This window comes from Saimiri boliviensis, chromosome 20 (genome assembly GCF_048565385.1).
Source record: "Saimiri boliviensis isolate mSaiBol1 chromosome 20, mSaiBol1.pri, whole genome shotgun sequence".
Taxonomy (NCBI): domain Eukaryota; kingdom Metazoa; phylum Chordata; class Mammalia; order Primates; family Cebidae; genus Saimiri; species Saimiri boliviensis.
Genome location: NC_133468.1, coordinates 40772598 through 40799576, shown reverse-complemented (window position 1 = coordinate 40799576; position 26979 = coordinate 40772598). Strand labels below are relative to the sequence as shown.

Below are 26979 nucleotides of genomic sequence, written 5' to 3'. Positions count from 1 at the left end.
CTCTTGTTACCCAGGCTGGAGTGCAATGGCGCGATCTCGGCTCACCGCAACCTCCGCCTCCTGGGTTCAGGCAATTCTCCTGCCTCAGCCTCCTGAGTAGCTGGGATTACAGGCACGCGCCACCATGCCCAGCTAGTGTTTCTGTATTTTTAGTAGAGACGGGGTTTCACCATGTTGACCAGTATGGTCTCGATCTCTCGACCTTGTGATCCACCCGCCTCGGCCTCCCAAAGTGCTGGGATTACAGGCGTGAGCCACCGCGCCCGGCCCTTTTGCTTCTTTCATTGTTCTTTTTCTAGCCAGTCCTGTAAAATTCTTACACTGATTATATTATATGGATTTAAAACTTTGTACCTAAATGAGGAGAAAAAATATATAGTTTTTAAGACATGGCTATAACTTCATTCCCATGATCTTTCCCAGAATAAGTAGAAAGATAAGTGCCCTCCTCTACCTTAAAATGACTCCACTGTTCTAAACTGTTTATTTTTGCAGGGAGTAGTTTGCCCTGCTATAAAAGAAAAGAAGTATGTATCCAAAACAAAGAAACTTTAACCAGCAATTAGGCTTCAATTATTGTGAGAATTTCAACAGGGGTACCCAGAGCCCAGTTTTAAAATTAGAAGCACTGTGGATGAGAAGTGAGGCGGTGGGAAGAGTTCCGAGCTGTCAGAATCTGTAGGTCATAAGGAACAAAAGTAGATAAAAGATGTATTTGATAATTATGTCGAAGGACATGAATGAATAAAAATAATTTAAAACGTGTCACAGAAGCAGATAGTGATAGGCGAGGGGAAGCTTAAAACATCATCTCGGTGCAGCCATGGTAGCTCTGTGCGTGACGCTGGTGCCACACAGTCTCCCGGTGTTGGCCTTGTCTTCAGGCCTTCTCCTCAGTTCTGCACACAGCTGCAAAACAAAAGAACAGTTGCCAGCACTTGGAAGAGGATGTGGATCCAAAGCGAATGGAGGACAGATACTCCCTCTACAGGCAAGATATTCATAGAAGAAGTCAAGTTAGAAAAGCAGCTGAAGGAGGCTGTGGAAGAAGATAAACAAGCACTGGAAGAAACTGAGAACTCGCAGCACAGCAGCCAAAAATTGGTGGAGGAGGTAAAAATGTATAGCACTCAGGGCTTCTACAAGGACTTAGACGTTGCTGAGGTTTTGAAGAAGGCAACACAGTGTGTTCCAAAAGAAGAAATTAAAGACAGTAACCCTCACCTGAAGAAACTCTGTGAGACTCTCACCATAAGTGAAGTCCAGATTCAGGAAGTTTTCAGGAAGCACTGCCAAGCTGAACCTTGTCAGAGCCACGTTCCACCCTTACGAGAATGAGGTCTTTTTTCCTCTTTCTTCACATCCGGCAGGCAATATGCCAGTGTCGTAACAAGGCTTGAGGGAGGCATACCTCACACGTGAAAACCCATCAGTCACACGTATGAACCACAGAAACACCGAGTGTGAGGTCATGTTCCACATGCTCGTTTAGGGGAAAGAGCTGAGCACAGTGGTTCGAGTTACTAAAGTGAGGTTCAAGCTGCATGGGCAGCCCCTGAGATCTGCCCATGTTGTGGTGGTGAAGGAGGCTTAGCTGCCTCTTACAAGATTTTTTTTTCTTTAAGTTGTCATAATTCATGACAGGCTAGTTCATCTTTTCTCATCTATGAATACTTTGACCTTCCCCAAGCCTGTTAGAAAGCCAGAGTAACCACTAGGTAAACAGAAAAGTAAGCTTATCTCACAGTTACATTAATGAACTGTTCAGGAATGTGTCCTCTGATTTTTAGTGCCACATATTTAATAATTCCACATACTTAGTAAAGTAGGCCAATAGGACACTGCAGGTCCTTTAGAGTTTCATGAATATCACTGTATCTGCTCACTCTAGTGACATCAGAGTATTTTAAATGAACAAAAATGTCTTTGGGAATTCTGCTTTTTGGCAGTCTTGACACTGCTGTCTGCCCTTTGTGTCTCTTGTGCAACTTGTAGCATGGAAGTAACTGGGTTACTTAGCCCACTACACATTTTATTCAATAAAGAAAAGGCAATGGTTGAAACATTTCTTACGCTAAAAATAATTTTATGATGACCTTTTTAAAGAACATGTGAGTTCCTTAGACACTGTCTAGCTGCTAAAAATGATGGATTTCTGGCTTTTTCTTTTTTGAGTTGCGAAATGAGCATACGTACCATAACAGTTCCCACCACCTTCATTTTGCCAGTAATTGAATTTGACAGAATCAGTTACTTTTGCCCTGCTTTCTTCATCTAAATGTGGAAATGTTGAAATCTGTGTTCTACTAGTTACTAGTGACCTCAAGATACATTCCCTGGTGAGGTGGACTTTCTCAGAATATGAAGACTGCATGCTTGGCACACTTTAAATGTTAATGTTTCATTTTTAAAGAGGATTAAAACCCTAATATGTTTCTTTTCCTTTAAAAAATTACTGAACACAGCACAGTTTGGTAATACAAAAAAATATGGACATCAAAGCTAAAACCTGTAGATTAAACAGTTAACAGCAGTACAGACAAAAGTTAATGAACCCAGAAAGTAGATCATAGCTATTCAAATTCTAATGCTAGGAGTTCTGGATGAAATACACAGAAAACATAGTTAAGGAAAATAGTCAAAGATTTTCAAAACTGGAGATGGAAACAAAGATGTCAGCCAGACTGTTAAGAAAGTATACAGAGTGCCTCTCAACATAATATTCAAAGAAAGATATCCACTTGTCAGTGTTTTCATCACAAAGAAAAAAATTTATTTTAGAAAAGCAAAATGTCGGCTGGGCGCGGTGGCTCAAGCCTGTAATCCCAGCACTTTGGGAGGCTGAGGCGGGTGGATCACGAGGTCAAGAGATCGAGACCATCCTGGTCAACATGATGAAACCCCGTCTCTACTAAAGACACAAAAAAAATTAGCTGGGCATGGTGGCACATGCCTGTAATCCCAGCTACTCAGGAGGCTGAGGCAGGAGAATTGCTTGAACCCAGGAGGCGGAGGTTGCGGTGAGCCGAGATCGTGCCATTGCACTCCAGCCTGGGTAACAAGAGCGAAACTCCGTCTCAAAAAAAAAAGAAAAGCAAAATGCCAGTTTTACTCAGATGGTATAGAAAAGATGATCCCATACAATGATTAGAGAATACTTGAGGATAGGGTTTACTTTCACTAACTGTCTTTTTTTCTTGGAAAACTATGACAAACTTTTCAGAGTTTTGTAGAACTTAAAAGAACTTACCAACACAGACCTGCTGTCTCTCTGCTCCTGTGGCATATATTGTGAGGGGTCTGAGAGGTGTCTTATTTGCAGGCTAACAAATCCACCTGCCACGGTATACCAGCAAAAGACACAAGTCTCCTGGGTCAGAGACAAAGACCAGTTCCTTACAGCAGTAGCAGTAGCCAGAGCATTTGCATTTGTGCTTATCCTCTGAGTGTCTGTTCCTGTGGGATGATGCAGAAAAGACCAGGGAAAGCCTGTGCATGCAGTGAGTTGCGTTAGAAGAGAGGAAGTTTGGACTTAGGGATCCGTATTATGCTAGACAGTAAGCAGTCTCCCCTTTTTCCTTGAAGGAGGTGCTCTCTCTGTCTCCCAAAGCTATTTGCTATGCAGATACCCTTGCAAAACAAGGCAGTCATTGCCTCCGCTCACAGATAGGTAGAAAGAGATCTATGGAGGATTGTCTTCAGCATATAATAAAGGGAGGAATGCTAATAAAAGGCCACATTTATTCATTCAACCCATACTGAGCACTAACCATATGCCTGGCTCTGTTCTAGACATGGGGATATTGTGGAGCTAACGTTTTATTGGGGAAATGCACAATAAACAGATCTGTAACATAGTGGTAAGTCCTGCAAGAATGAAAAGCAGGATGAGAGACAGAGTGGCAAGGGAGTTTCTTTACATACTGTACTAGAGTGTAAACTGCAGTAGAAATAGAACAGGAGTTTTCTGAATTGTAACGTGAAGTTACAGGGATTGTGCGGACCTAGGGGGGGGAGAACATGGTCCCCTGACACCGGCAGGACGCCCCCTCGGGTCTCTGAACGGAGCTCAGAGGGTTTCTAGTTGGAAGCAAGCACTGCAGACTGAGTATCCCTTATCCGAAAGCCTTGGGACCACAAGTGTTTCAGATTTTAGGTTTTCTCAGGTGTTAGAATATTTACACATATATTAGATAATTTGGGACCAGGCCCACGTCTAAATACAGAATTCATTTGTTTTTTTATATACTTTACATACATAGCCTGAAGGTAATGTTAAACCACATTTTAAGCAGTTCTGTACATGAAACAGTTGTGGCTGCTTTTTGACTACAGCCCCTCAACATGAAACCAGGTGTGGAATTTTCCACTTGGCGGTGTCATGTTGACACTCAAGGATTTGGGATTTTTAAGCATTTCAGATTTTGGATTTTGGGTTAGGAAAGCTCAAACCTTTAGTATTAATCACAAGACTGAATATAATTTGTTCTAAGTTAAGTGCTAAAATTTGGTGCAAATGAAAGGTGTAAAGCTGTGTGTAAACTACCTAAGAAGTTTAAATGGGTAAGGTTTGCAGAAGATACATGAACTAAAAGCATAGATTTGGGTACCACAGTGTGAACCTGTAGTCCCAGCTGCCCAGGAGGAGGCTGAGGCAGGAAGATTACTTGAGCCTAGGAATGTGAGGCTGCAGTGAGCTACAGTTACATCTGTGAATAGCTACTACACTCTATCCTGGGCAATGGAGTGAAACGCCATTTCCAAAAAAAAAAAATAAAACAAGTTAAATTATAGCACTATAAAGAAAAAGTCAAATATCAGTTAAAATGTTGTCCCCCATATTAAAGTTAGACTTAAGGGTTTAATAGTGAAAAAAAAAAAAAAAATCCTCCTCTTGGCTGGGTATGGTGGCTCACACCTGTAATCCCAGCACTTTGGGAGGCCAAGGCGGGTGGATCACTTGAGGCCAGGAGTTTGAGAGCAGCCTTACCAACATGGTGAAGCCTTGTCTCTACTAAAAATACAAATATTAGCTGCGTGTGGTGGCAGGTGCCTGGGATCCCAGCTGCAAGGGAGGCTGAGGCACTTGAACCTGGGAAGCAGAGATTGCAGTGAGCCGAGATGGCACCACTGCACTCCAGCCTGGGCAACACAGCAAGACCCTTGTCTAAAAAGGTAAAAAGTCCAGGCTTAAAACTAAAACTAGTTCTCTGAAAAATTATCTCCTGCAGACCTAAAGTGTAGTCCATGGATGTATTTGTCTGGTGATCTAATTTAGTACAGAGATAAAACTTAGAGAATTTATAATGTAGATGTATTTCATCAATTTATAGATGAGGGTTAGATGGAAGTCTCCTTGGAGAACTGGAAATAGAGGTGTTAGATGGTGGTAATGAAGTCATGCATTTCACCTATGGAGCATGCTCAGATTGAGGCCCATCCTGCCTGCTTTTTCACAGTCAACAGTGGGGTTAGGGTGGGTAGCATCAGGACTTTTCTCATAGAGTAGTTCTGGATCTACTGGGGTTCACACCACAGAGCAGGAAGGTGACAGCTTTTCTCATGAGCATCACTAGAAAGATCTGGTCACCACCATTTCGCAGCAGGCTTTAGTATGGAATAAGCACAATTACTGCTACCACCGTACCTATCTAGTGAAGGGGACAGCTCCGGTAGAAAAAGTGAGACTTGGCCAGGCATGGTGGCTCATGCCTGTAATCCCAGCACTTTGAGAGGCCAACGTAGGTGGATCACGAGGTCAGGAGTTCGACACCAGCCTGACCAACGTGGCAAAACTCCCATCTCTGCTAAAAATACAAATATCAGCTGGACGTAGTGGCACGCACCTATAATCCCAGCTACTCAGGAGGCTGAGTCAGGAAAATCATTTGAACCCGGAGGCAGCGGTTGCAGTGAGCCGAGATTGTGCCACTGCACTCCAGCCTGGGCAACAGAGCGAGACTTTGCCTCAAAAAAAAAAGGGAGACTTACAGTATGTTTCATGGTACTTTGTCCTTTTTTCTAGTTATAGAATATTATAATGATTGCATTCAGTCTTCCCATTAAAATTGAAAGCCATCTGAGCATTTTCTTGACCTTTTTATGTAATTAGTACAGTGGCTTGGGTTCTACTAATCATGTAATCATTGCTTTTAGAATGAATACAAATGTAATTTTTGGGAAATCCAGGAAAAAAGTAATCTTTTCAAGAAAATCCAAGGGAAAACAGAACAGTAATAGAAATACAAATATAGCAACATGGCAAGATAAGTCCACAAAATTTATTTACAGTGTACATACTAGTGATAAAAAAAATTAAACAGGCTAGCATTTTTTTTTAAATAGTAGTTTTTAAAGATGACAGCAATAAAGAATGTTAAAGATTGATAATTTAATGTAGCGAATTAGAAGTTCATTCAAATAATTAAAAGACAGTTTGATGGTGACCGGTCATGGTGTGTCACACCTGTGATTCAGCACTTTGGGAGGTGGGCGGATCACTTGAGGTCAGGCATTTGAGACCAGCCTGGCCAACATGGTGAAACCCCATGTCTACTAAAAATACAAAAATTTGCCAGGCATGGTGGTGCACTCCTGTAGTCCCAGCTACTCAGGAGGCTGAAGCCAGAGAATCACTTGAACCTGGGAGGTAGAGGTTTCAGTGAGTCAAGACTGTACTGTGCCACTGCACTGCAGCCTGGGCAACATCACAAGGCTGTCTCAAAAAAAAAAAAAAAAAAAAAAAAAAAAAAAACTTTACAAGTCAGTATAAACACTTAAAATATCATTTAAATTACAGTGTTATTTATTCTAGAAAAACAAGGAAACAAATATACCATATAATTTTTTTGTGAGGGGGTAAAAAACAGGAATTTGTGAAGCGGGGAGGCTTCTAAATCCAGCAGACTTTTAAATATATCCTGAAATGAAAGTCATAACACTTAGATGAGATTTGGGTAAAAAATGAAAATATTGAACAGTGAAATAAACCACAGATTTCAGAAATAGATATAGTTTCTCAGAAGCAAGTTATATGACAACTGGGAAGATGAGAGGGAACGAGGTTGTGGTTTACTTTTAATGATGATGACAAATGTACAGAGTTAATTTTAATTCTGTTTCATACCATGCACCTTACATTCCAGCCGAATCAAAGAACTAAACATGAAAATACTGGAAAGAAAGTAGATTAGGATATGGGCTGGGTATGGTGGTTCATGCCTATAATCCCAGCACTTTGGGAGCCCAAGGCAGCTGGATCACTTGAGGCCAGGAGTTCAAGACCAGCCTCGCCAACATGGTGAAACTCCATCTCCACTAAAAATACAAAAATTAGCCAGACGTAGTGGTAGTTGCCTGTAATCCTAGCTACTTGGGAGGTTGAGGCAGGAGTATCGCTTAAACCAGGAGGCAGAGGTTGGAGTGAGCCAAAATCCCGCCATTGTTCTCCAGCCTGGGGAACAGAGCAAGACTGTCTCAAAAAAAAAAAAAAAAAAAAAAAAAAAAAATTAGCTGGGCGTGGTAGTGCATGCCTGTAATCCCAGCTACTTGGGAGGCTGAGGCTGGAGGATCGCTTCAACCCAGGTGGCAGAGGTTGCAGTGAGATCACACCACTGCACTCCAGCCTGGGTGAGAGAGAGAGAGTCTATTTTGGGGGTTGGGTGAGGGGAAGAAAGTAGATTAGGATACTATTTCAGGTGTGGAGAGGAGCTAAAATTGAACCATTAAACTGTTTTGCCTGGGCAGTTTAATCTTAGCACTTTGAGAGGTCAAGGCAGGAGGATCACTTGAGCCCAGGAGTCTAAAACTAGCCTGGACAACACAGTGAGATGTTGTCTTTATATATTTTTGAAAAAAATAAAAAGAGAAAAAAAAAACTAAAAAACAACAACAAAAAAATGTTTTTTTATTTTAAGGCGGAGTCTGTCTGTCTCTTGTTGCCCGGGCTGGAATGCAATGGTGTGATCTCGACTCACTGCAGCCTCCTCCTCCCGGGTTCGAGTGATTCTTCCGCCTTAGCCTCCTGAGTAGCTGGGACTACAGGTGTGCACTACCATGCCCGGCTAATTTTTGTGTTATTAGTAGAGACAGAGTTTCACCATGTTGGCCAGGCTGGTCTCGAACTCCTGACCTCAGGTGATGCACCCGCCTTGGCCTCCCAAAGTGCTGGGATTACAGGCGTGAGCCACTGCGCTTTGCCAAAAGACTTGTTTTTAATGACCAGGTAAAAGGATTAATAGTATTAACTTTTTAAAAATCTGTGCAATAAACAATAAAACTCAGGCAAAATGAAGGCAAAAGTGAGAAGTCCTGAATATGAATAAGAGTTTAATATAGTGAAATATATAAACTTTATGAAAGATAGTAAAGGCTTTTATAGATGAGGGAGTAGTTTTAATTCATCCAAATAGCACATATATGGGTAACTAGTTGACGAGAAGCAAGGGCCTCAGTCAAGGTGATCACCAAGTGCCGTGAGTACTTGACCATTTTCACTGAGGGGAACAAGGTGATTGCCCCCGACCCCGAGTTTCCTGCCATCCTTTTAGAGTTCAGCCAGTCTGTTAGACGGCTGCATGCTTCCACAGGATCTATCACACACCCTTGGCGTGCGATGTCATTGGCCTGTGTAGATGAGGTCTGTGGCAGCCAGTCCTGGGGGTTTGTTCTCAGCCTTATTCATGGACTTCTACTGTGACATCCTTATGAGAACCCTTGGGAGAAATTTCTGATTTTAGTGTCAGAATTTCACCTAAAGAATTAGTGTGCTTTCATCTTTTGAACCCTGAATTATATAACTGTTTTCATCTTAGTGATGATTGCTAAACTGTTTAGAGATAGATGTATAGGCTGACTCTTGACTAATTTAGACATCTCCCAGGAAAACATTTCTGTCTTGTCATCTGTGGCTCTACTTTTGGTCTCTCTCCATGTTTAATTTTTTTGTTTTACTTATTATTGTTTAACATTTTTAAAAAATTTTTCTAATATATAGCTATATATATTTACTAGAAATGAGGTCTCACTATGTTGCCCAGGCTAGTCTTGAATTCCTAGGCTCAATCGATCCTCTCGCCTCTGTCTCCCAGAGCACTGGGATTACAGTCATTTGTTATTCTTTTTCTTTTCTAGTCTGTTGTGCTGAACTGCATTTATCTTTTACATAGACTTTAAATATTCTTTGGCAGAAAGTGAGGAATAAATACATATATTAAACCTATAGAGTCAGTAAAACCAAATAAAAATTATCAGGCCCAATGTTGTCAGGGCCATAGGGAAATAAGCACATACGTGTGGTTAGTGGCACTGTACTCTGAGCTTCTGAGGAGTGTGGCTAGCAATAGATACCTATAGCTATAAAGTTGTTTATTCTTATTAAGCGGTTAATGCCACTTTTGGAAATGTAGCACAGAAAAGTAACCCAAAAGGATACAGTCCTTACAAAATTATTTATAGCTACAGTGCACAATAGCGAAAGAGGGGAAGCAACCCAAATACACCGTGGTAGAGGGTAGTTGAATACGTCGGTTAATATAATGAAATGTCAGTTAATATTTAGAATGTACCAAAAATGATTCAGTAGATTAGATAAAGAGAAATGTCCATAAAATGCGTAAATTATCAAAATAGGCATTAAATCTATGTAAGAATATGTGGATATAGCAAAAAGAATGAGATGCTTATGGTGAGACAGCCAGATGGAAAGTGGTCCCCAGGAAGACTACAACCAGCCTGCCCCCTGGGGTAGAACTTCAGGAAGTTCACTCATTTTAGGGAGGAGGAGTGTGGCCCCTCTTCTTTCTGTGTGGAACCAGAGATTCTAGCTGCTGGCCGGAAGCACTCTAGCAGGGACTCTGGACTTGTGTTTCCGTTCCCCGCTTTTTCTTTTTACCCAGTAAAGCCCTGTCTTACCAATCAAACTGTCTGCGAGCCTAAATTTTTGTGGCCATGAGATGGACAAGGGCCCCATCTATTTGTTTGCTTTTTTTTTTTTTTTTGGAAACAGAGTCTCGTTCTGTGGCCCAGGTTGTACTGCAGTGGCATGATCTTGGCTCACTGCAACCCCTGCTGCCGAGGTTCAAGCAATTCTCCTGCTTCAGCCTCCCAAGTAGCTGGGATTACAGGTACCCACTACCACTTCTGGCTAATTTTTGTAGATTTAGTAAAGACAGGATTTCACCATCTTGGCCAGGCTGGTCTGGAACTCCTGATCTTGTGATCCACCCTCCTAAGCCTCCCAAAGTGCTGGGATTACTGTCATGATCCACCGCGCCCAGCAGGACCCCATCTTTAGCTGAACTAAGGAAACGCCCTGCAACAGTGGATATTGTAAATAATAACAATGGATATTTACTCCCCTGCAGGATTAATATAATCTGTGAGTACTTTTGGGCTTACTACCGGTACAAGGAGCGGCTTTTGGAAACTTCTTAGAATGTAGAGCTGTGCTTCTGCACTTCCTTCAACTACAAGCGGCCTCTTTCTTTCTCTGTTTCAGGACCTAAGCATTGAAGAACAGTCAGAGTGTGCTCAGGATTTCTACCACAATGTGGCTGAAAGGATGCAGACTCGAGGAAAAGGTGACACTTTTAGCCATTGAGAGATTGCGGGTATTGCACAGGAAAGAAAGAATTTCTTTCTCTGATGGTCTGGCTGGTTTGTAGACTTCAACCTATAACCTCACTGACGTGCCGGGAACTGATCTTACACTTGGCAGCGCCTTTGAACTGTACAGTGTGTATCAGGAGCAATTGCATAATTTATTGAGTAGTGTTCAGTAACTCCACTGCAGCAGGAGTGGGGGACACAAAAGCCTCTCGGGACCGGGCGCGGTGGCTCACGCCTGTAATCCCAGCACTTCGGAAGACTAAAGTGGGCAATCAGTTTAGGCCAGGAACTGGAGACCAGCCTGGTCAACATGGTGAAACACCATCTCTACTAAAAATACAAAAAGTAGCTGGGTGTTGGGATGCACCCCAGCTACTTGGGAGGCTGAGGCACAAGAATTCACTTGAACCAGGAAGGCAGAGGTTGCAGTGAGCTGAGATTGCACCACGGCACTACAGCCAGGGCAACAGAGTGAGACTCTGTCTCACAAAAAAAGAAAGAGAGAAAAAAAACTTCTTGGAAGCCTTTTCTAAATGAATTTCCCATCTTGGAATCACCATTTTGGTGAGTCATTGTATTAATAGTTAAAAAAAAAAGTCAGGGGGAAGGAGGGCTTCAGGTTTTTATGGATTCTTTGTGAATTCACCCTCCACTGATATTAGACTTTAGGATGTCCTTAGCACATGTGTGCATCTGAGAAGTCTGCCCCGTATGTATACCTCAGAGAGCTCTAAGGTGTATGGTAAACCTCAGAGAAATGAAAGGATACGTTTCATCAGCATTCGGCAGTCTTGGGAGTTGCAAATACCTTTGTAATGTAGTATGGGGAGTGACCTTGCTGAGGTCTCCCCATTTGGCAGAGTGCACACTTTTAGGTCCTGCCAGATGACTTCAGTTAGAACTGAGGTTGCTGTGGAAGGCAGCCAAACAGTTGAAGTAAGGTTTTTTTTTTTATTATTTGGTGGTGGTGGTGGTTGTTGTTGTTGTTGTTGTTGTTGTTGTTGTTGAAACGGAATCTCACTCTATGTCACCCAAGCTGGAGTACAGTGGTACGATCTCGGCTCACTGCACCCTCTGCCTTCTGGGTTCAAATGATTCTCCCATCTCAGCCACTAAGTAGCTGGGACTACAGGTGCACCCAGCTAATTTTTTGTATTTTTAATAGACACAGGGTTTCACCTTGTTAGTGAGACTGGTCTTGAACTTCTGATCTCAGGTGATCCACCCACCTTGGCCTCCCAGAGTGCTGGGATTACAGGTGTGAGCCACCATGCCCTGCCAGTTTTTTTTAAAGCATATTTTAAAATATAACATTCTTATACTTAAGTTCTGAGTGTGTTTAATGTATTTCTAGTAAATTAGTTTTTTGCTGTGTAGAAAGTACTATGAAAATATACTCTTGGCTGGGCAAGGTGGCTTACGCCTGTAGTCTCAGTACTTTGGGAGGCTAAGGCAGGTAGGTTGCTTGAGCCCAGGAGCTTGAGACCATCCTAGGCAACATGGTGAAACCCCTACAAAAACGTACAAAAATTAGGCATGGTGGCATGTGCCTGTGGTCCCAGCTACTTGGGAGGCTGAGGTAGGAGGATAGCTCAAGCCCAGGAAGTAGAAGTTGCAGTGAGCCAAGATCGTGCCACTGCACTCCAACCTGGGTGACAGAGCTAGGCCCTGTCTCAAAAAAATAACATACATATACTCTCTTGAGCTTTTCTGTCTTTTTGATTATTTCAGTGCCTCCAGAAAGGGTTGAGAAGATAATGGATCAGATTGAAAAGTACATCATGACTCGTCTCTATAAATACGTGTTCTGTCCAGAAACTACTGATGATGAGAAGAAAGATCTTGCCATTCAAAAGAGGATCAGGTAGTTGCTTATTTTGTTTTGCTTTATACTTACTACCTACTAGTGGAATAACTCATTGGGGGAAAATAAGACACCTGAATTTCAAAAAGAGAAGGCAACAGCTCATGTTCCTGCCTCCTTAGAGTGGAAGCTGCTCTGTGGTGTCAGAAAGACGAGGAATGTGGTGACCTCTCTTACCCATCTGCTTCAAGGCAGCTCTTGGTAAGAGTTGTATTTGGTGTTGGAGATTGTTTTAAATCTCTGAAATCTTCAAGGAAGAGAAGGACTTGTTTTCTTGGTCCATTATGATCTCCTCAGGCAGGAAGCTGTGAATATCCATATCAAAGCAGTGGATGTTGGCTGGGCATGGTGGCTCACACCTGTAATCCCAGCACTTTGGGAGACTGAGGTGGGTGGATCACTTGAGGCCAGGAGTTCAAGACCGGAACATGATAAAACCCCGTCTCTACTAAAAATACAAAAATTAGCCAGGCATGGTAGCACACGCCTGTGATCCCAGCTACTTGGGAGGCTAAGGCACGAGAATAGCCTGAATCCAGGAGTTGGAGGTGGCAGTGAGCCAAGATTGTGCTACCGCACTCCAGCCTGGGCAACAGAGCGAGACTCCATCTCAAAAAAATAAAAAATCAGGGCCAGGCGCGGTGGGTCACGCCTGCAATCCCAGCACATTGGGATGCCGAGATGGGCAGATCATGAGGTCAGGAGTTCAAGACCAGATTGGCCAACATGGTGAAACCCTGTCTCTACTGAAAAATACAAAAATTAGCTGGGCATGGTGGCTCGTGCCTATAATCGCAGCTACTGGGGAGGCTGAGGTAGGAGAATTGCTTGAACCAGGACCCAGGAGGCAGAGGTTGCAGCGAGCTGAGATCGCACCACTACACTACAGCCTGGGCTACAGAGCGAGACTCCATCTGAAAAATCAAAAAAAAAAATAAAAATTAAAAGTAGGCCGGGCGTGGTGCCTCACACCTATATAATCCCAGCACTTTGGGAGGCCGAGTTGGGTGAATCACAAGGTCAAGAGATCGAGACCATCCTGGCCAACATGGTGAAACCCTGTCTCAACTAAAAAAATACAAAAATTAGCTGGGCATGGTGGTGCACACCTGTAGTCTCAGCTATTCAGGAGGCTGAGGCAGAAGAATTGCTTGAACCAGAGAGCCAGGGGTTGCAGTGAGCAGAGATTACGCCACTGTACTTCAGCCTGGGTGACAGGCTGTCACCTGTCCCCCCCCCCCCCCGCCCAAAAAAAAGAAAAAATAAGGCTTTTTTAGCAGTTATATATCTTAGAATAAATATTTAATATTTTTCTCTTTGATAAAAGGTCTTGCTCTGTTACCAAGCCTGGTGTGCAGGGGAGCAGTAACAGTTCAATGCAGCCAGGAGGCAGAGGCCGCAGTGAGTTGAGATCATGCCACTGGACTCCAGCCTGGGCAACAGAGTGAGACTTCATCTCAAAAAAAAGAAAAAGAGGCCGGGCGCGGTGGCTCAAGCCTGTAATCCCAGCACTTTGGGAGGCCGAGGCGGGTGGATCACGAGGTCAAGAGATCGAGACCATCCTGGTCAACATGGTGAAACCCCGTCTCTACTAAAAATACAAAAAATTAGCTGGGCATGGTGGCGCGTGCCTGTAATCCCAGCTACTCAGGAGGCTGAGGCAGGAGAATTGCCTGAGCCCAGGAGGCGGAGGTTGCGGTGAGCCGAGATCGCGCCATTGCACTCCAGCCTGGGTAACAAGAGCGAAACTCCGTCTCAAAAAAACAAAAAAAACAAAAAAAACAAAAAAAAAAACATGGTGAAACCCCATCTCTACTAAAAATACAAAAAATTAGCTGGGCATGGTGGTGCGTGCCTGTAATCCCAGCTACTCAGGAGGCTGAGGCAGGAGAATTGCCTGAACCCAGGAGGTGGAGATTGCGGTGAGCCGAGATCGCGCCATTGCACTCCAGCCTGGGTTTAAAAAAAAAAAAAAAGAGCGAAACTCCGTCTCAAAAAAAAAAAAAAAAAAAGAAAGAAAAAGAAGTTGAGAGCTGAGTGTAAAAGGACATTAAAACAGTGGGCAGTGAGAACAGGCAGCAGCCAGTCCTCAAATGGTCCCTTTCCAGTACGTAGTGCGCTTCAGTCTTGGTAGAACTGCATAATGTAATTTCAGTCAATAAGACGGTCTTCCATTCTTGTGATAAGTGAACAAGAGAAGTCTCATTTTAGCATCCTAGCTGCTTTGTCATGTCATTTGAGCTCCCGGTACTTGCAAGGGTGATGTGTGTGGGTCTGCGATTGAGTGGTCAGCGACACCTCCAGCTTTCCCTGAACTGAAGGAGGTAAGACACGTGACACGGTCTGTCCTCAGAACTCTTGTTCACTGCCTTTCTCTTTAGAGCCCTGCGCTGGGTTACACCTCAGATGCTGTGTGTCCCTGTGAATGAAGACATTCCAGAAGTATCTGATATGGTGGTGAAGGCAATCACAGGTCAGTGAAACCAAGAGCCTTTTCATTGGGATGTTTTCCCCTTAAGGCTAACATTTTGCTATAATATTAGTCTATACATTTCTAAAATGCAGAGTGTCGAAGGTACATTGAAATTGGTAAAAGTGATTTGTAAGATTGTTAGTTTTATGAATTTGATGGCATTCAGAATAGCAGGTTAACTCTTCTTTATTTTCAGGGATTATAGAATAATTTTTTTTCTCTTTTTTTGTACTATTTTTTGTTTGTTTGTTTGTTTTGTTTTGTTTTTTTTGAGACAGAGTTTCGCTCTTGTTACCCAGGCTGGAGTGCAATGGCGCAATCTCGGCTCACCGCAACCTCCGCCTCCTGGGTTCAGGCAATTCTCCTGCCTCAGCCTCCTGAGTAGCTGGGATTACAGGCACGCGCCACCATGCCCAGCTAGTTTTTTTTTTTTGTATTTTTAGTAGAGATGGGGTTTCACCATGTTGACCAGGATGGTCTCGATCTCTCGACCTCGTGATCCACCCGCCTCGGCCTCCCAAAGTGCTGGGATTACAAGTTTGAGCCACCGCGCCCGGCCTGTACTGCTTTTTTAATATAGTTTTTGTTCAGCTGATTGCTCCCATGATAGAATAAGTTTCTTAAGATTCAGTTGCATTTACACATTTAAAGTAATTCTGGATAGAGGATGGGAACTGGTAAGGCAAGGTAGTCCTCATGCTGGAGTAACATGAAAATGATGCCTCTGATTGGTTGTTAATTGGCGATGCACTGTGAAGTATTTCTGGTTTGATCAGGAAGTAAATACAGTGCCCCAAATTGAGTGGTGCTGCTGTTCTAGACAGGTCCAGCCTCCTCATAAGGTTTGTTTCTCATTCATGGGAATGACCCAGCAAGAGTATGCAACACAAAAGTTTAAATTAAAAAAAAAAATTCTTGGCTGGGCTAACGCCTGTAATCCAACCACTTTAGAGGCCAAGGCAGACGGATCTCCTGAGGTTGGGAGTTCGAGACCAGCCTGACCAACATGGTGAAACCCCGTCTTTTAAATAAATAAATATATCTTAATGGAGGGATGTTCAACTTTGGCCACTGTCTCCTTTATTAGAAAGAGGACTTGGAAAGACTTGTTTATATAGACATTGCTAATGAAATTCTGCTGGAAAAGAAGTGGGTCAACTGATAATTAGCAGTGTTAGAGGCTGGTCATCGAGTAGGCTTTTTTGGTTATAGGAACCAGAGACTCACTCAAGCTACAGAAAGAAATGGAAGTTTGCTTAAGCTGTTATCAGGGTTAAAAGGAGGTGGAGTCTTTCAGGACCCTAGCCCCAAGGGTCCTCTGAGGAGTGGGTTATCTCACTGCCTCTGCAGTTGCAAGAGGGTCTGCTCCAGGCATTCTCTACTGATGTGATTCTTCGCCTTTCTCAGGTTCTGCTTCTCGTTGTGTATCTTCACGTGTCAACTCCTGTTATTAAGTAAATTACTGTTTTCTGTAATTTCCTGTGCAAGTTCTGGAGGTAGAATCCAAGTGGCCCAGATAAACACTATTGTGTTTCTTTCTTCCAGGCTTCTCTGCTAGGCTGTGGCATAGGTATCACGAATTTTGACTCCTTTGGGTCAATTCATGACTGGTCATGACTACTCCAACCCTGCACCTTTAGCTCAGAGAACCTCATAAGAGGTTGAAGGTGGAGGCCTTCTGAAAGCCTGAATATGGACCTGGGACTTGTGTTTTTCCTCACTCTTATTAGAAAGTTCAAGATCATCTGGTTTATGGTTAGAGTGTTCCATGGGAGTTTTGTCCCAGCCAATGCCATGTAGCCTTTACGGCCTTTTGGTAATAGGGAAGTCCCTGGGCTTCCTGGCCTCTTTCACCCAGGTAGGATGGTTCACTGGGGCATCACCTGCTGGCGAGTGTTTGTGTGACCTACCAGTGGTGAAAGTAGAGGTGGGTGGCTCGAGGGATCACGGAAGTGTAGCTGTGTTCCACAAATAGTGGGACTTGATAGGAGAGGCATTCTTCTAGGGCAGGGCACTCATGTTCCAAGCTGACAAGTGACAAATAGGAGGCCTGTTCAAGAGAACTGCATAAAAGTTAGAGAGTTATCAAGGCCTCTGCCCTGAGGTCAAACAAGTACACTCTTCAGGACTTCTGAAAGGAAGAGTGTGTCACCCCAGGAAGGGGATCAGAGAGTCCATCATCTATTCCTCTTGGCTCCAAGAGTTTAGGACAAGGAGAGTGTCAGGGCCTGTGGCTGATGGTGGAAGTTTCCCTTTCTCTCTGTTTTTTTTTTTTGTTGTTGTTGTTGTTGTTTAATTTTTGTGTTTACATTAATAGATGTATATATTTATGAGTTCCATGAGCTATTTTGATCCAGGCAGGTAATGAGTCATAATTGCATTAGGGGGAATAGGGTCTATCCTGTGACGCATTTAGCCTTTGAGTTACAGACAATCCACTTATATTATCTTAATTACTTTTAAGTGTACAGTTAAATCACTTTTGCCTGTAGTTCCCTTGTTGTGCTAGCAAATACTAGGTCTTACTCATTCTTTCTAACTGTTTTGGTACCCCTTAGCCATCCCCACTATCCCTTGTGCCCCTCACTGCCCTTCCCAGCCCCGGTAACCATCCTTCTGGTAAAACATCCTTCGGTTACTTTAATTTTTTAGCTCCTACCAATGAGTAAGAACATGCGATGATTGTCTTTCTGTGCCTGGCTTATTTCACTTACCATAATATCCTCTTTCATCCATGTTGTTGCAAATGACCGTATCCCATGCTTTTACGCGGCTGGATAGTTCCATTGTGTCTGTGTGCCATGTTTTCTTTTTTTTTTTTGAGACGGAGTTTCGCTCTTGTTACCCAGGCTGGAGTGCAATGGCACCATCTCGGCTCACCGCAACCTCCGCCTCCTGGGTTCAGGCAATTCTCCTGCCTCAGCCTCCTGAGCAGCTGGGATTACAGGCACACGCCACCATGCCCAGCTGATTTTTTGTATTTTTAGTAGAGATGGGGTTTCACCATGTCGACCAGGATGGTCTCGAACTCTCGACCTCGTGATCCACCCGCCTCGGCCTCCCAAAGTGCTGGGATTACAGGCTTGAGCCACCGTGCCCGGCCCCTACCACGTTTTCTTTATCCATTCATGTTGACAGACACCCTTTCCCATTTGACTCCACCTGCATGACTTCTGCGTGGCTATGGGGGCAGTGGTTCTCAGCCAGGCACTAATGGTCCCCAGGGACATTTGACAACATCTGAAGATGTTTATTTTTATTTATTTATTTATGTTTGAGACAGGAGCTCTCTGTCATCCAGGCTGGAGTGCAGTGGCATGATCATGGCTCACTGCAGCCTTGACCTCACAGCTCAAGCAATCCTCTCACTTCAGCCTACCTAGCAGCTGGGACCACAGGCACGTGTCACCACGCCCAGCTAATTTTTGTTTACATTCTGTAGAGACACTTTCACCATGTTGCCTAAGCTGTTCTTGTAGTCCTAGACTCAAGTGATCCTCCCACCTATACCTCCCAAAGTACTGGGATTACAAGTGTGAGCCCACCGAGCTGGGTCTGGAGACAATTTAAAATGTCACAGCTGTGGGGATGCTGCTAACATCTAGTGGGTAGAGGCCAAGGGTGCTACTCAACATTCTACAGGGCACAGGATGGTTCCCTACAGCAAAGAATTATCCAGCCCCAAATGTCATGAGTGTCCATGTTGAGAAGCCATGACCTGGAGGTATAGCCTTTGTTTTCACAACTCCATTAAAGATCAGCTTGGACACCTGGACCCACTGGGGATGGTACACACACACACACACACTCAGCCCTGTGCTTCCTGCTCATAACAAGGCAGAGCCCTGGGAGAAGACATAGAGCAGTTCTCCAGGGCTCTGAAGGGTAAACCCTAGCAGGCAGGCTGGGGAGGGAAATTCTTAGAGAGCAGTGAGTTTCCCGTGTGTTTCTTTCTCCTCCTGTATCTCCTAGTTGAGATTTTAAAGCAGTGCAAATGATGAAATCACACACGAGGAGTCCAAAGAGTTCCATGAAAACTTTCAGGCCAGAGGATGCTAGGAAGGGGTCTGCACAGGATAAAGCATGTGGAAGAGATCCCTGGGGGTGTTTGTCTTCCCTGACACTCCTTTTCCTTCCCTTTTTCCCCTTTTTCCACCCCAGCCCAGCGTCATGGCAATAGCAGCCACACACACATCCAGATAAAACAAAATTTACTTTTACTTGCTTTCAAAATGTCAACAGTGAAGGTGAACAGGATGCAAGATGAAAGAACACTGAAAAATAAAGATTAACAAGAAAGTGGTTTAAAGTTTAAAAGAGAGAATAGAAATCACCAATAAAAGATAGAAGGCTAAAGATAAATGAAGGTAGTAAAAATAGCTTAAAAAAATTTTACCCAGAGGCCGGGCGCGGTGGCTCACGCCTGTAATCCCAGCACTTGAGGAGGCTGAGGTGGGTGGATCACGAGGTCAAGAGATCGAGACCATCCTGGTCAACATGGTGAAACCCCGTCTCTACTAAAAATACAAAAAAGCAGCTGGGCATGGTGGTGCGTGCCTGTAATCCCAGCTACTCAGGAGGCTGAGGCAGGAGAATTGCCTGAACCCAGGAGGCGGAGGTTGCGGTGAGCCGAGATCGCGCCATTGCACTCCAGCCTGGGTAACAAGAGTGAAACTCCATCTCAAAAAAAAAAAAAAAACAAAACAAAACAAAAAAAAAGTTAATTTTGAGATTAAACTTATCCTTGAGATCTGCCTGGCCAACATGGCGAAACCCCATCTTTACTAAAAATAGAAAAATTTAGCTAGGCATGGTGGCAGGCGCCTATAATCCCAGCTACTTCGAAGGCTGAGGCAGGAGAATTGCTTGAACCTGGGAGGCAGAGGTTGCAGTGAGCAGAGATCGCACCACTGCACTCCAGCCTGGGCAACAAAGAGAAACTCTGTATCCAGAAAAAAAAAAGAAATGTGGGCTTTACAGTCGGATAGACATGATTTCAGATTCCCACACTGCTACCTGCTGTCTGTATGATCTTGGGAAAATCATTTAACCTCTCTGTACCTCAGCCTCCTCATCAATAAAATGGATACTATTAATAGTGTCCATCACATAATCTGAGGATCAGAGAAATGTGCTTGTAAGGCATAGTGTGTAGTCCCTGGCTCGTGGTTCTGTTTTCTGTGGGTATGAGCTCATATTTACTGTTTTGGGAGGGTCTAAGTCATTTATACGCTAAGTTAACTTCTGGAGAAGGGGTTAGGGTTTCTTCGTAACTTTAGAGATAAAAAATGATTTGCCTATTGCTACTTTTATGTGATTCTTTTTTTTTTTAAATGTGATTCTTTTCTCACGGGAAACAGTGTCTTTTCTGCCTTGTAGATATCATCGAAATGGATTCCAAGCGTGTGCCTCGAGATAAGTTGGCCTGTATCACCAAGTGCAGCAAGCACATCTTCAATGCCATTAAGATCACCAAGAACGAGCCAGCATCGGCGGATGACTTCCTCCCCACCCTCATCTACATCGTTCTGAAGGGCAACCCCCCACGCCTTCAGTCCAATATCCAGTATATCACACGCTTCTGCAATCCGAGCCGGCTGATGACTGGAGAGGATGGCTACTATTTCACCAATCTGGTGAGTGAGTTCTTGTGTGATGGAGGAAAACTAGGAGAGGTGGTGGTTTTAGGGAGGTCACAGGCCTCTGAGGCCTATGACAAGTGAATCCTCCTGTGTGAGAAGGCAGCGTGGCTGAGGAAGCTCACTTTCTGTCACAGAGCACAAGGACCATGCCATACAGACACTCCACCTCCCAGCACTTGATCAGAGATTGTGTTCGTCCTGCAGGAAACAGATGACATGTGTTGGGTATCACTCCCCAGGGTCCTGGGAAGAGTCCTTTACTTGCCTGGGCTTTTTCAACCATAAATAAGGCAAATCTTGGACATTAAGTCATTTTGAGAGGATTTAAGATTTTTTTTTTTTGTTTTATTCCCCAAGTTACTTCTAAGAATTGAATACTGAGATTTTTTTTTTTTTAAAGGTGATTTCAGAGGATATGAAATGATTTTCAAGTGTGGTTTTGTTGCAGTGGTTATTGATACTAGGCAAGATAGTATTTAATTATATATATAAAAGTTAATAAGGCTGAGTACTTCCCCACCCCACCCCACCCCTTTTTTTTTTTGGCTGCAGGATCTCACTCTGCCAACCAGGCTGGAGTATAGTGGTACAGTCATAGCTCACTGCAGCCTCAACCTCCCAGGCTCAAGCAATCCTGCCACCTCAGCCTGCTGTGTAGCTGGTACCACAGGCATGTACCGCCACACAGGCTAACCTTTTTTTTTTTTTTTTTTTTGAGAGAGAGATGGGGTCTTGCTATGTTGCCCAGGCTGGTCTCATTCTCCTGGGCTCAAGCAGTCCTGCTACCTTGACCTCCCTGAGAGCTAGAATTGCAGGCATGAACCACCGCTTCTGACCTGAATACTTCCTTTTTCTTCCTGCTAAACTCTGCTTGTTTGCTTTCAACTGAATATGCTGTGAAGCTAATGAATTTGGAGCCTTGGGGCAGCTTACGGACTTGGTTTTCTGTGCTGAGAGCCTGGTAACTAAGAAGTGGGGAGGGGGAGCCAGGATGCATAGGGAGCATTTCTGATAAATTACCTAAAAAGATCTCAAAAAAGGTACTTGACTCTCCACGACTCTAGAAATATGTTGTGATTTATTTCTATATTCTAGGTATGTATTTGCCACTTTTTTTCCTTTTCTTGTAAGTAGGTTCCCAAAGTTGTATAAGCAGCCTCAGGTTTCCTCCAAACCTGGACCGGCCCCGCCACTCGTCACCTCCACAAGTGTGTTCAGCTGCGTGTTGCTGTTGTCACCAGCATCTTGAGAGTGTGGTTTGCAGGTGGAAGAACTTGGGAATGTTCTTCATCAAAATGATGCCTGCCCCCTTACTCACAGGGTTTTCTGTCCTCGCAGGCACATGGAGATTTAAACTGTAGTACTGAAAAAAAGTTTCAGTAGCCCAAATAGAATGAGATTAGAAGTACTCCTGCATCTTTTTTTTTTTAGATGGGGTCTCTCTCACTCTGTGACCCAGGCTGGAATGCAGTGGCATGATCTCAGCCCACTGCAACCTCCACTTCCTGGGTTCAAGCAATTCTCGTGCCTCAGCCTCTCAAATAGCTGAGATTACAGGCATGTGCTACCACGCCCAGGTAATGTTTATATTTTTAGTAGAGACAGGGTTTCACCTTGTTGGCCACACTGGTCTTGAACTCCTCTCAAACCACACTTCCAAGGTGCTCAAGCAATACACCCACTTCAGTTTCCCACTTTCAGTGCTGGGATTATAGACATGAGCCACTGCATCTGGCCTCAGGTTTATTAATATAAATGAAACATACACTTGCCTGTGAGGGAAGAGCCTTTTGAATTCAGCTCTTTATCCAGAACGGGTCAGACAGTCTGGAAGTCTGAGAAGTGTGAAGGTGGAGATGTGGTAGGTCCTGGGAGAAGTGAAGGAGGACCAGGATGTGTGTGAGCATAGCCACTGTCGCCAACAGTAGAGGCGGCTGGCTGGCATACTCAGCAGCTCCTAGTGCCCTTGGCCTGCAGCCTTAAGTATGTTTGTGCCTTCCCTCTGTATCCTCTTCCTGCCTGACTCAGAGTCTGTCTCCCACACCCACTGCTCCATTGAAACTGCTCTGGCAAAAGTACAGTCTGCCAGCTGCCAGACCCCACGGGCACTCGGAGTCTTCATCTTCCTTCTCACAGCACTGTCAGCTGTTCTTTGTTCTGCAACTTCTCTTGTTCCTTGGCTTCCACAATTCCACTACTTCTTATCTCTTTGTAAAGTCTGTGTCTTCTACTTCCACCTTGAATCGTGTCATGATTTTGGACCCCATACGACCTGCATCTCTTCCTGCACCATCTACTCTTGTCACAGAGCTGTCACTCACCTGTGCAGTGATGACTCACAGCTCTGTATCACCTGTCTTGACCTCACACTTGTATTGCACCTCAGATATAATTTGTTCAGAGCTACTTCCCCTTCCAGTGTTTGTTTCTTTTCCAGTATTCCCTGTTCCTGATAGTGGCAATGCCGTGTCTCCATTCACCTAAGCGAGGAGTTAGAATCACCTCCTTTTTCCAGGTCACAGAGGGGCCACAGCAGCTCCACACACACCCTGAGCCAGATGGGCATGTGCTTCCGTTCTCCTCAGATGAATCCGTTTTTCCTTTTTCTTTTTTTTCTAGAGATGGGGTTTCTACCTCAACTGTTGCCCAGGCTGGTCTCGAACTCCTGGCCTCAAGCAGTCCTCCCATCTCGGCCTCCCAAAGCGCTGGGATTTACAAGCATGAGCCAACTCACCTGGCTCAGATGTCTCTTGAATTGGGCATTTGCAGTGGCATTTCTGTGCTAATAATTGCTACCATGTATTCATTGCTCACTGCAGGGCTCTTGGAAGCACGTAGCATGTGCTGTGTTGTTTAATTCTCACAATAAATCTGGGTGGTATTTCCCCCCATTTACAGGTGCAGAAACCTCAGAGAGCTGAAGTGACTTACCCAGGGTCACTCACTGTTGCTGTTAAGTCAAAGAGGTGACAGTTAACTCAGGTTCTGTCATTTCAGAGCTGTTGTTTTCTGTTTTTTTGTTTTTTTGAGACGGAGTTTCGCTCTTGTGACCCAGGCTGGAGTGCAATGGCGCGATCTCGGCTCACCGCAACCTCCGCCTCCTGGGTTCAGGCAATTCTCCCGCCTCAGCCTCCTGAGTAGCTGGGATTACAGGCACATGCCACCATGCCCAGCTAATTTTTTGTATTTTTTTAGTAGAGACGGGGTTTCACCATGTTGGCCAGGATGGTCTCGATCTCTTGACCTCGTGATCCACCCGCCTCGGCCTCCCAAAGTGCTGGGATTACAGGCCTGAGCCACCGCGCCCGGCAGGAGTAGGTAATTTTTGACACTGAAGTACCTGGAAGTTCATTAGTTTGTTTTGTTTACTTTTGCTTCTATTTTAAATTCTCTGTGATAAAAAGATCTTTGCGAATCGATTGGAGTATGCACAGCTTTCCTAATACGACTGTATCAACGTCCTCTTCTTATAGTGCTGTGCCGTGGCTTTTATTGAGAAGTTAGACGCCCAGTCTTTGAATTTAAGTCAGGAGGATTTTGACCGCTATATGTCTGGCCAGACCTCTCCGAGGAAGCAAGAAGCTGAGAGTTGGTCTCCTGATGCTTGCTTAGGTGTCAAGCAAATGTACAAGAACTTGGATCTCCTGTCTCAGTTGAATGAACGACAAGAAAGGATCATGAATGAAGCCAAGAAACTGGAAAAAGACCTAATAGATTGGACAGATGGAATTGCAAGGGAAGTTCAAGACATTGTTGAGAAATACCCGCTGGAAATTAAGCCTCCAAATCAACCATTAGCAGCTATTGACTCTGAAAACGTTGAAAATGATAAACTTCCTCCACCACTGCAACCTCAAGTTTATGCAGGATGATCACAATTTACATGGAGAGTATTTATTTGAGCCTAAACTGTAGGTAGCCCTACTACTTTCAGCTGATTGGGATCCAGAATATAACTAAATTGCCTATAAATATCAGAGCATTTTTAAAGGCACAGTGGATGGGGATTGCTTTTATTGTTTTTCCTAGCAGGGGAAGCTTAGTTAATAATAAAATTACTATTTATTTGAGTTACCGATACAGATTCACATAAGACTTGTGTGCAAATTTTGTCTCAATCTTTTTTTTCCCCCTCCATGATTTTCCTATATGCTTCCTCTGTGGTTTGGTTTTGGTAAATAATTGCCTTTTAAAGGATAAAACAAATGAATGCTACAAAGTGTATGTTTAAGGAAATTAAATGGTACCACTCTTCACAGTATGAAATAATTTTATAATTGTAAAGACAGAAATTATATTGATAAGTAAATATGTAAAATTGTAAATATTTAATAAAAAAAGGAATGGTGTCTGCTGTGCATGGCATTTTATATGTTAATTTTTTAGTTTAAAATGAAGTATATTGAATGTTTGCCTTTAGCACCATTTTATTTGGTTTGTCCCACTAAAATGACTCGAGAAGTGTTTAAACAAACTTTCTGAAGATGTGCACTCCATCTTTAACAACATGTTAGCCCTAACTTTGAGGTTCTATATAGTCAGAGACTATGACACCACTGTTTCAGAATAAATTTTAGGCCACAAAAAATAGTTGTTTCATGTAGTCGATAGAAGACTTTAAACCATGCTTTTAGCTTATTTTCCCCTTAGTCATTCAGCAAATCTGTATTGGGTTGTTTGGTGAGAAGGAGCAGGCCCTGGGTCTGGAATGGAAGGCAGGAATGAACAGGCCTCTGATGGTGGTAGGTGATGGGTCCCTTAGCTGTAAGATGCAGGGGGCGTCTTGCAGCCTCCACAATGTACTTTCGACTTTATGGGCAGGCCAGACACGTTTTCTGATCCTCTTTCAGGACATTTCAACCTCAGGACTGTTAACATTAGTGGCCTGAGAGGTGTTTGTTGTGAGGGACCACCCTGTGCATGGTAGAATGTTCAGCAGCATTCCTGCTCACCATACCTACTAGATGACAGTAGCACCCCACAGAGCTGTGAAAAATTCTCTCCAGACAGTCAGATGTCTCCTGGGGCCATATCTCCCCCCACCCCCGCTCCGTTAAGAACCACTGATGTGTTTTACAAACCAGGAGTTACCCTCCTGGTGGTTAATACGGTGTAACCAAAGAACCTTGCACTCAGTGCACAGTGTGATGTTAACTAAATGAGTAAAATAGGAGGCTGGACAGCTACTTCTTGCATTGTAGAATCTTTTCTCATGGCAGTGGAACCTTCCATAACCTACATATACCACTGATGATTCTTCCACTCAGTGACTTCCACAGATTGTGCAACTGTACTTGTGAAATGGTGCATGAGGCCCCAGGACACTGTTTTCTGGAACAGCATCACTTCACACGAGCAGCTGGGAAGGATTTTCTTGCTTTTCCATTATCTTCCTAAGAATGGAGCCCAGTAATTTTGGAATAAAATCAAGATGGATATAAAACTTCTTACTCTTAAATTGACATGTACCTGTGAAGCTTGACATCTGTGTCATCACGCACTGAAGACGGGAAGCAGTTCACGGAGTCAGCTGGTTCCCAGGCTTGCGTAGAAGGTGATGAGTTACTACCAAAAGCCAGTGAGAATCTTCAATAGAATAACCTGGGTCCAAGTGATGTTAGTAGAAAAGTTCCCTGTCTTTGTTTTAGTTTTCTATGTGCTTTTTAGGTGCGAATCCAAATATGTAGTGTTAATTCCCCTGGAAAATACACAGTTCTTTTAGTTATTGTACATTCTGTTTGTTAAACTGCAAATCAACTTCCCACAAAAGCTGACTTCTTTGGGTCTCTTAACATATCTTTAAAGTAGATCATTGAATTAATTTTTTGGAGGTATCTCATATTGGTCATATTCTTCAGGTATGGACTCTCGCCTTATAGGCTTCTGTTTCTGTTAAGTCAGCATCAATACAATGGCCAGAGTTTCTGTTTTTGCAACAAGAAGGTGTTGGTATTTTATGTACGGTAAACGTGACTGGAATAAACCTTTGGTCAGAAGTCTTTATTAATAAAGTTTCACAATCCATCCCTCTTCCAAAAATTGATTTGGTTCTTTCTTAGGAAAATATACATTATTATTAATATTCTATGCTACAAAGGTTTTCTGCTTAAGCCACAGCCATCATCATACCTAAAAAATGAAACATTAGAGACATTTGCCAGTTTTAGAAGACAGGAATATTTGCTGTCACCACAATTAACATTGTTCTGGTAGTTCTACCAACGTACTCAGTCTTCAAAAATAAGTAAAAATAGAGAAAAAGTGAGTTAACGTAATCAATATAGAGCTATTATTGTCTGGTGGTAGGGGTATGAACTCTGGAGCTGGAAGGCTTGGATTTGGTTTTGAATTTTGATTCTGCAATTTTTTTTTTTTTTTTTTTTTTAAAGACA

The 26979-nt window shown here is 43.5% G+C and overlaps 1 protein-coding gene and 1 pseudogene across 9 annotated transcripts in view; one reads left to right on the top strand and one right to left on the bottom strand.

Moving 5' to 3' along the window:
- The window catches only part of RABGEF1 (RAB guanine nucleotide exchange factor 1), a 75676-nt gene extending 49050 nt beyond the window's left edge, over positions 1-26626 (top strand). For all 9 annotated transcript variants that reach the window (XM_039460624.2, XM_039460621.2, XM_039460623.2 and 6 more), the window contains 5 exons: positions 10499-10580; positions 12340-12472; positions 14854-14945; positions 20325-20581; positions 24061-26626. In XM_039460624.2, the coding sequence (XP_039316558.1) occupies positions 10499-10580; positions 12340-12472; positions 14854-14945; positions 20325-20581; positions 24061-24459 (963 nt within the window). In that variant the 3' untranslated portion in view covers positions 24460-26626. The remainder of the gene's footprint in view (positions 1-10498; positions 10581-12339; positions 12473-14853; positions 14946-20324; positions 20582-24060) is intronic.
- Positions 1361-1458, bottom strand: LOC120360451 (small nucleolar RNA U13; annotated as a pseudogene).
- Positions 26627-26979: the final 353 nt, after the last annotated feature.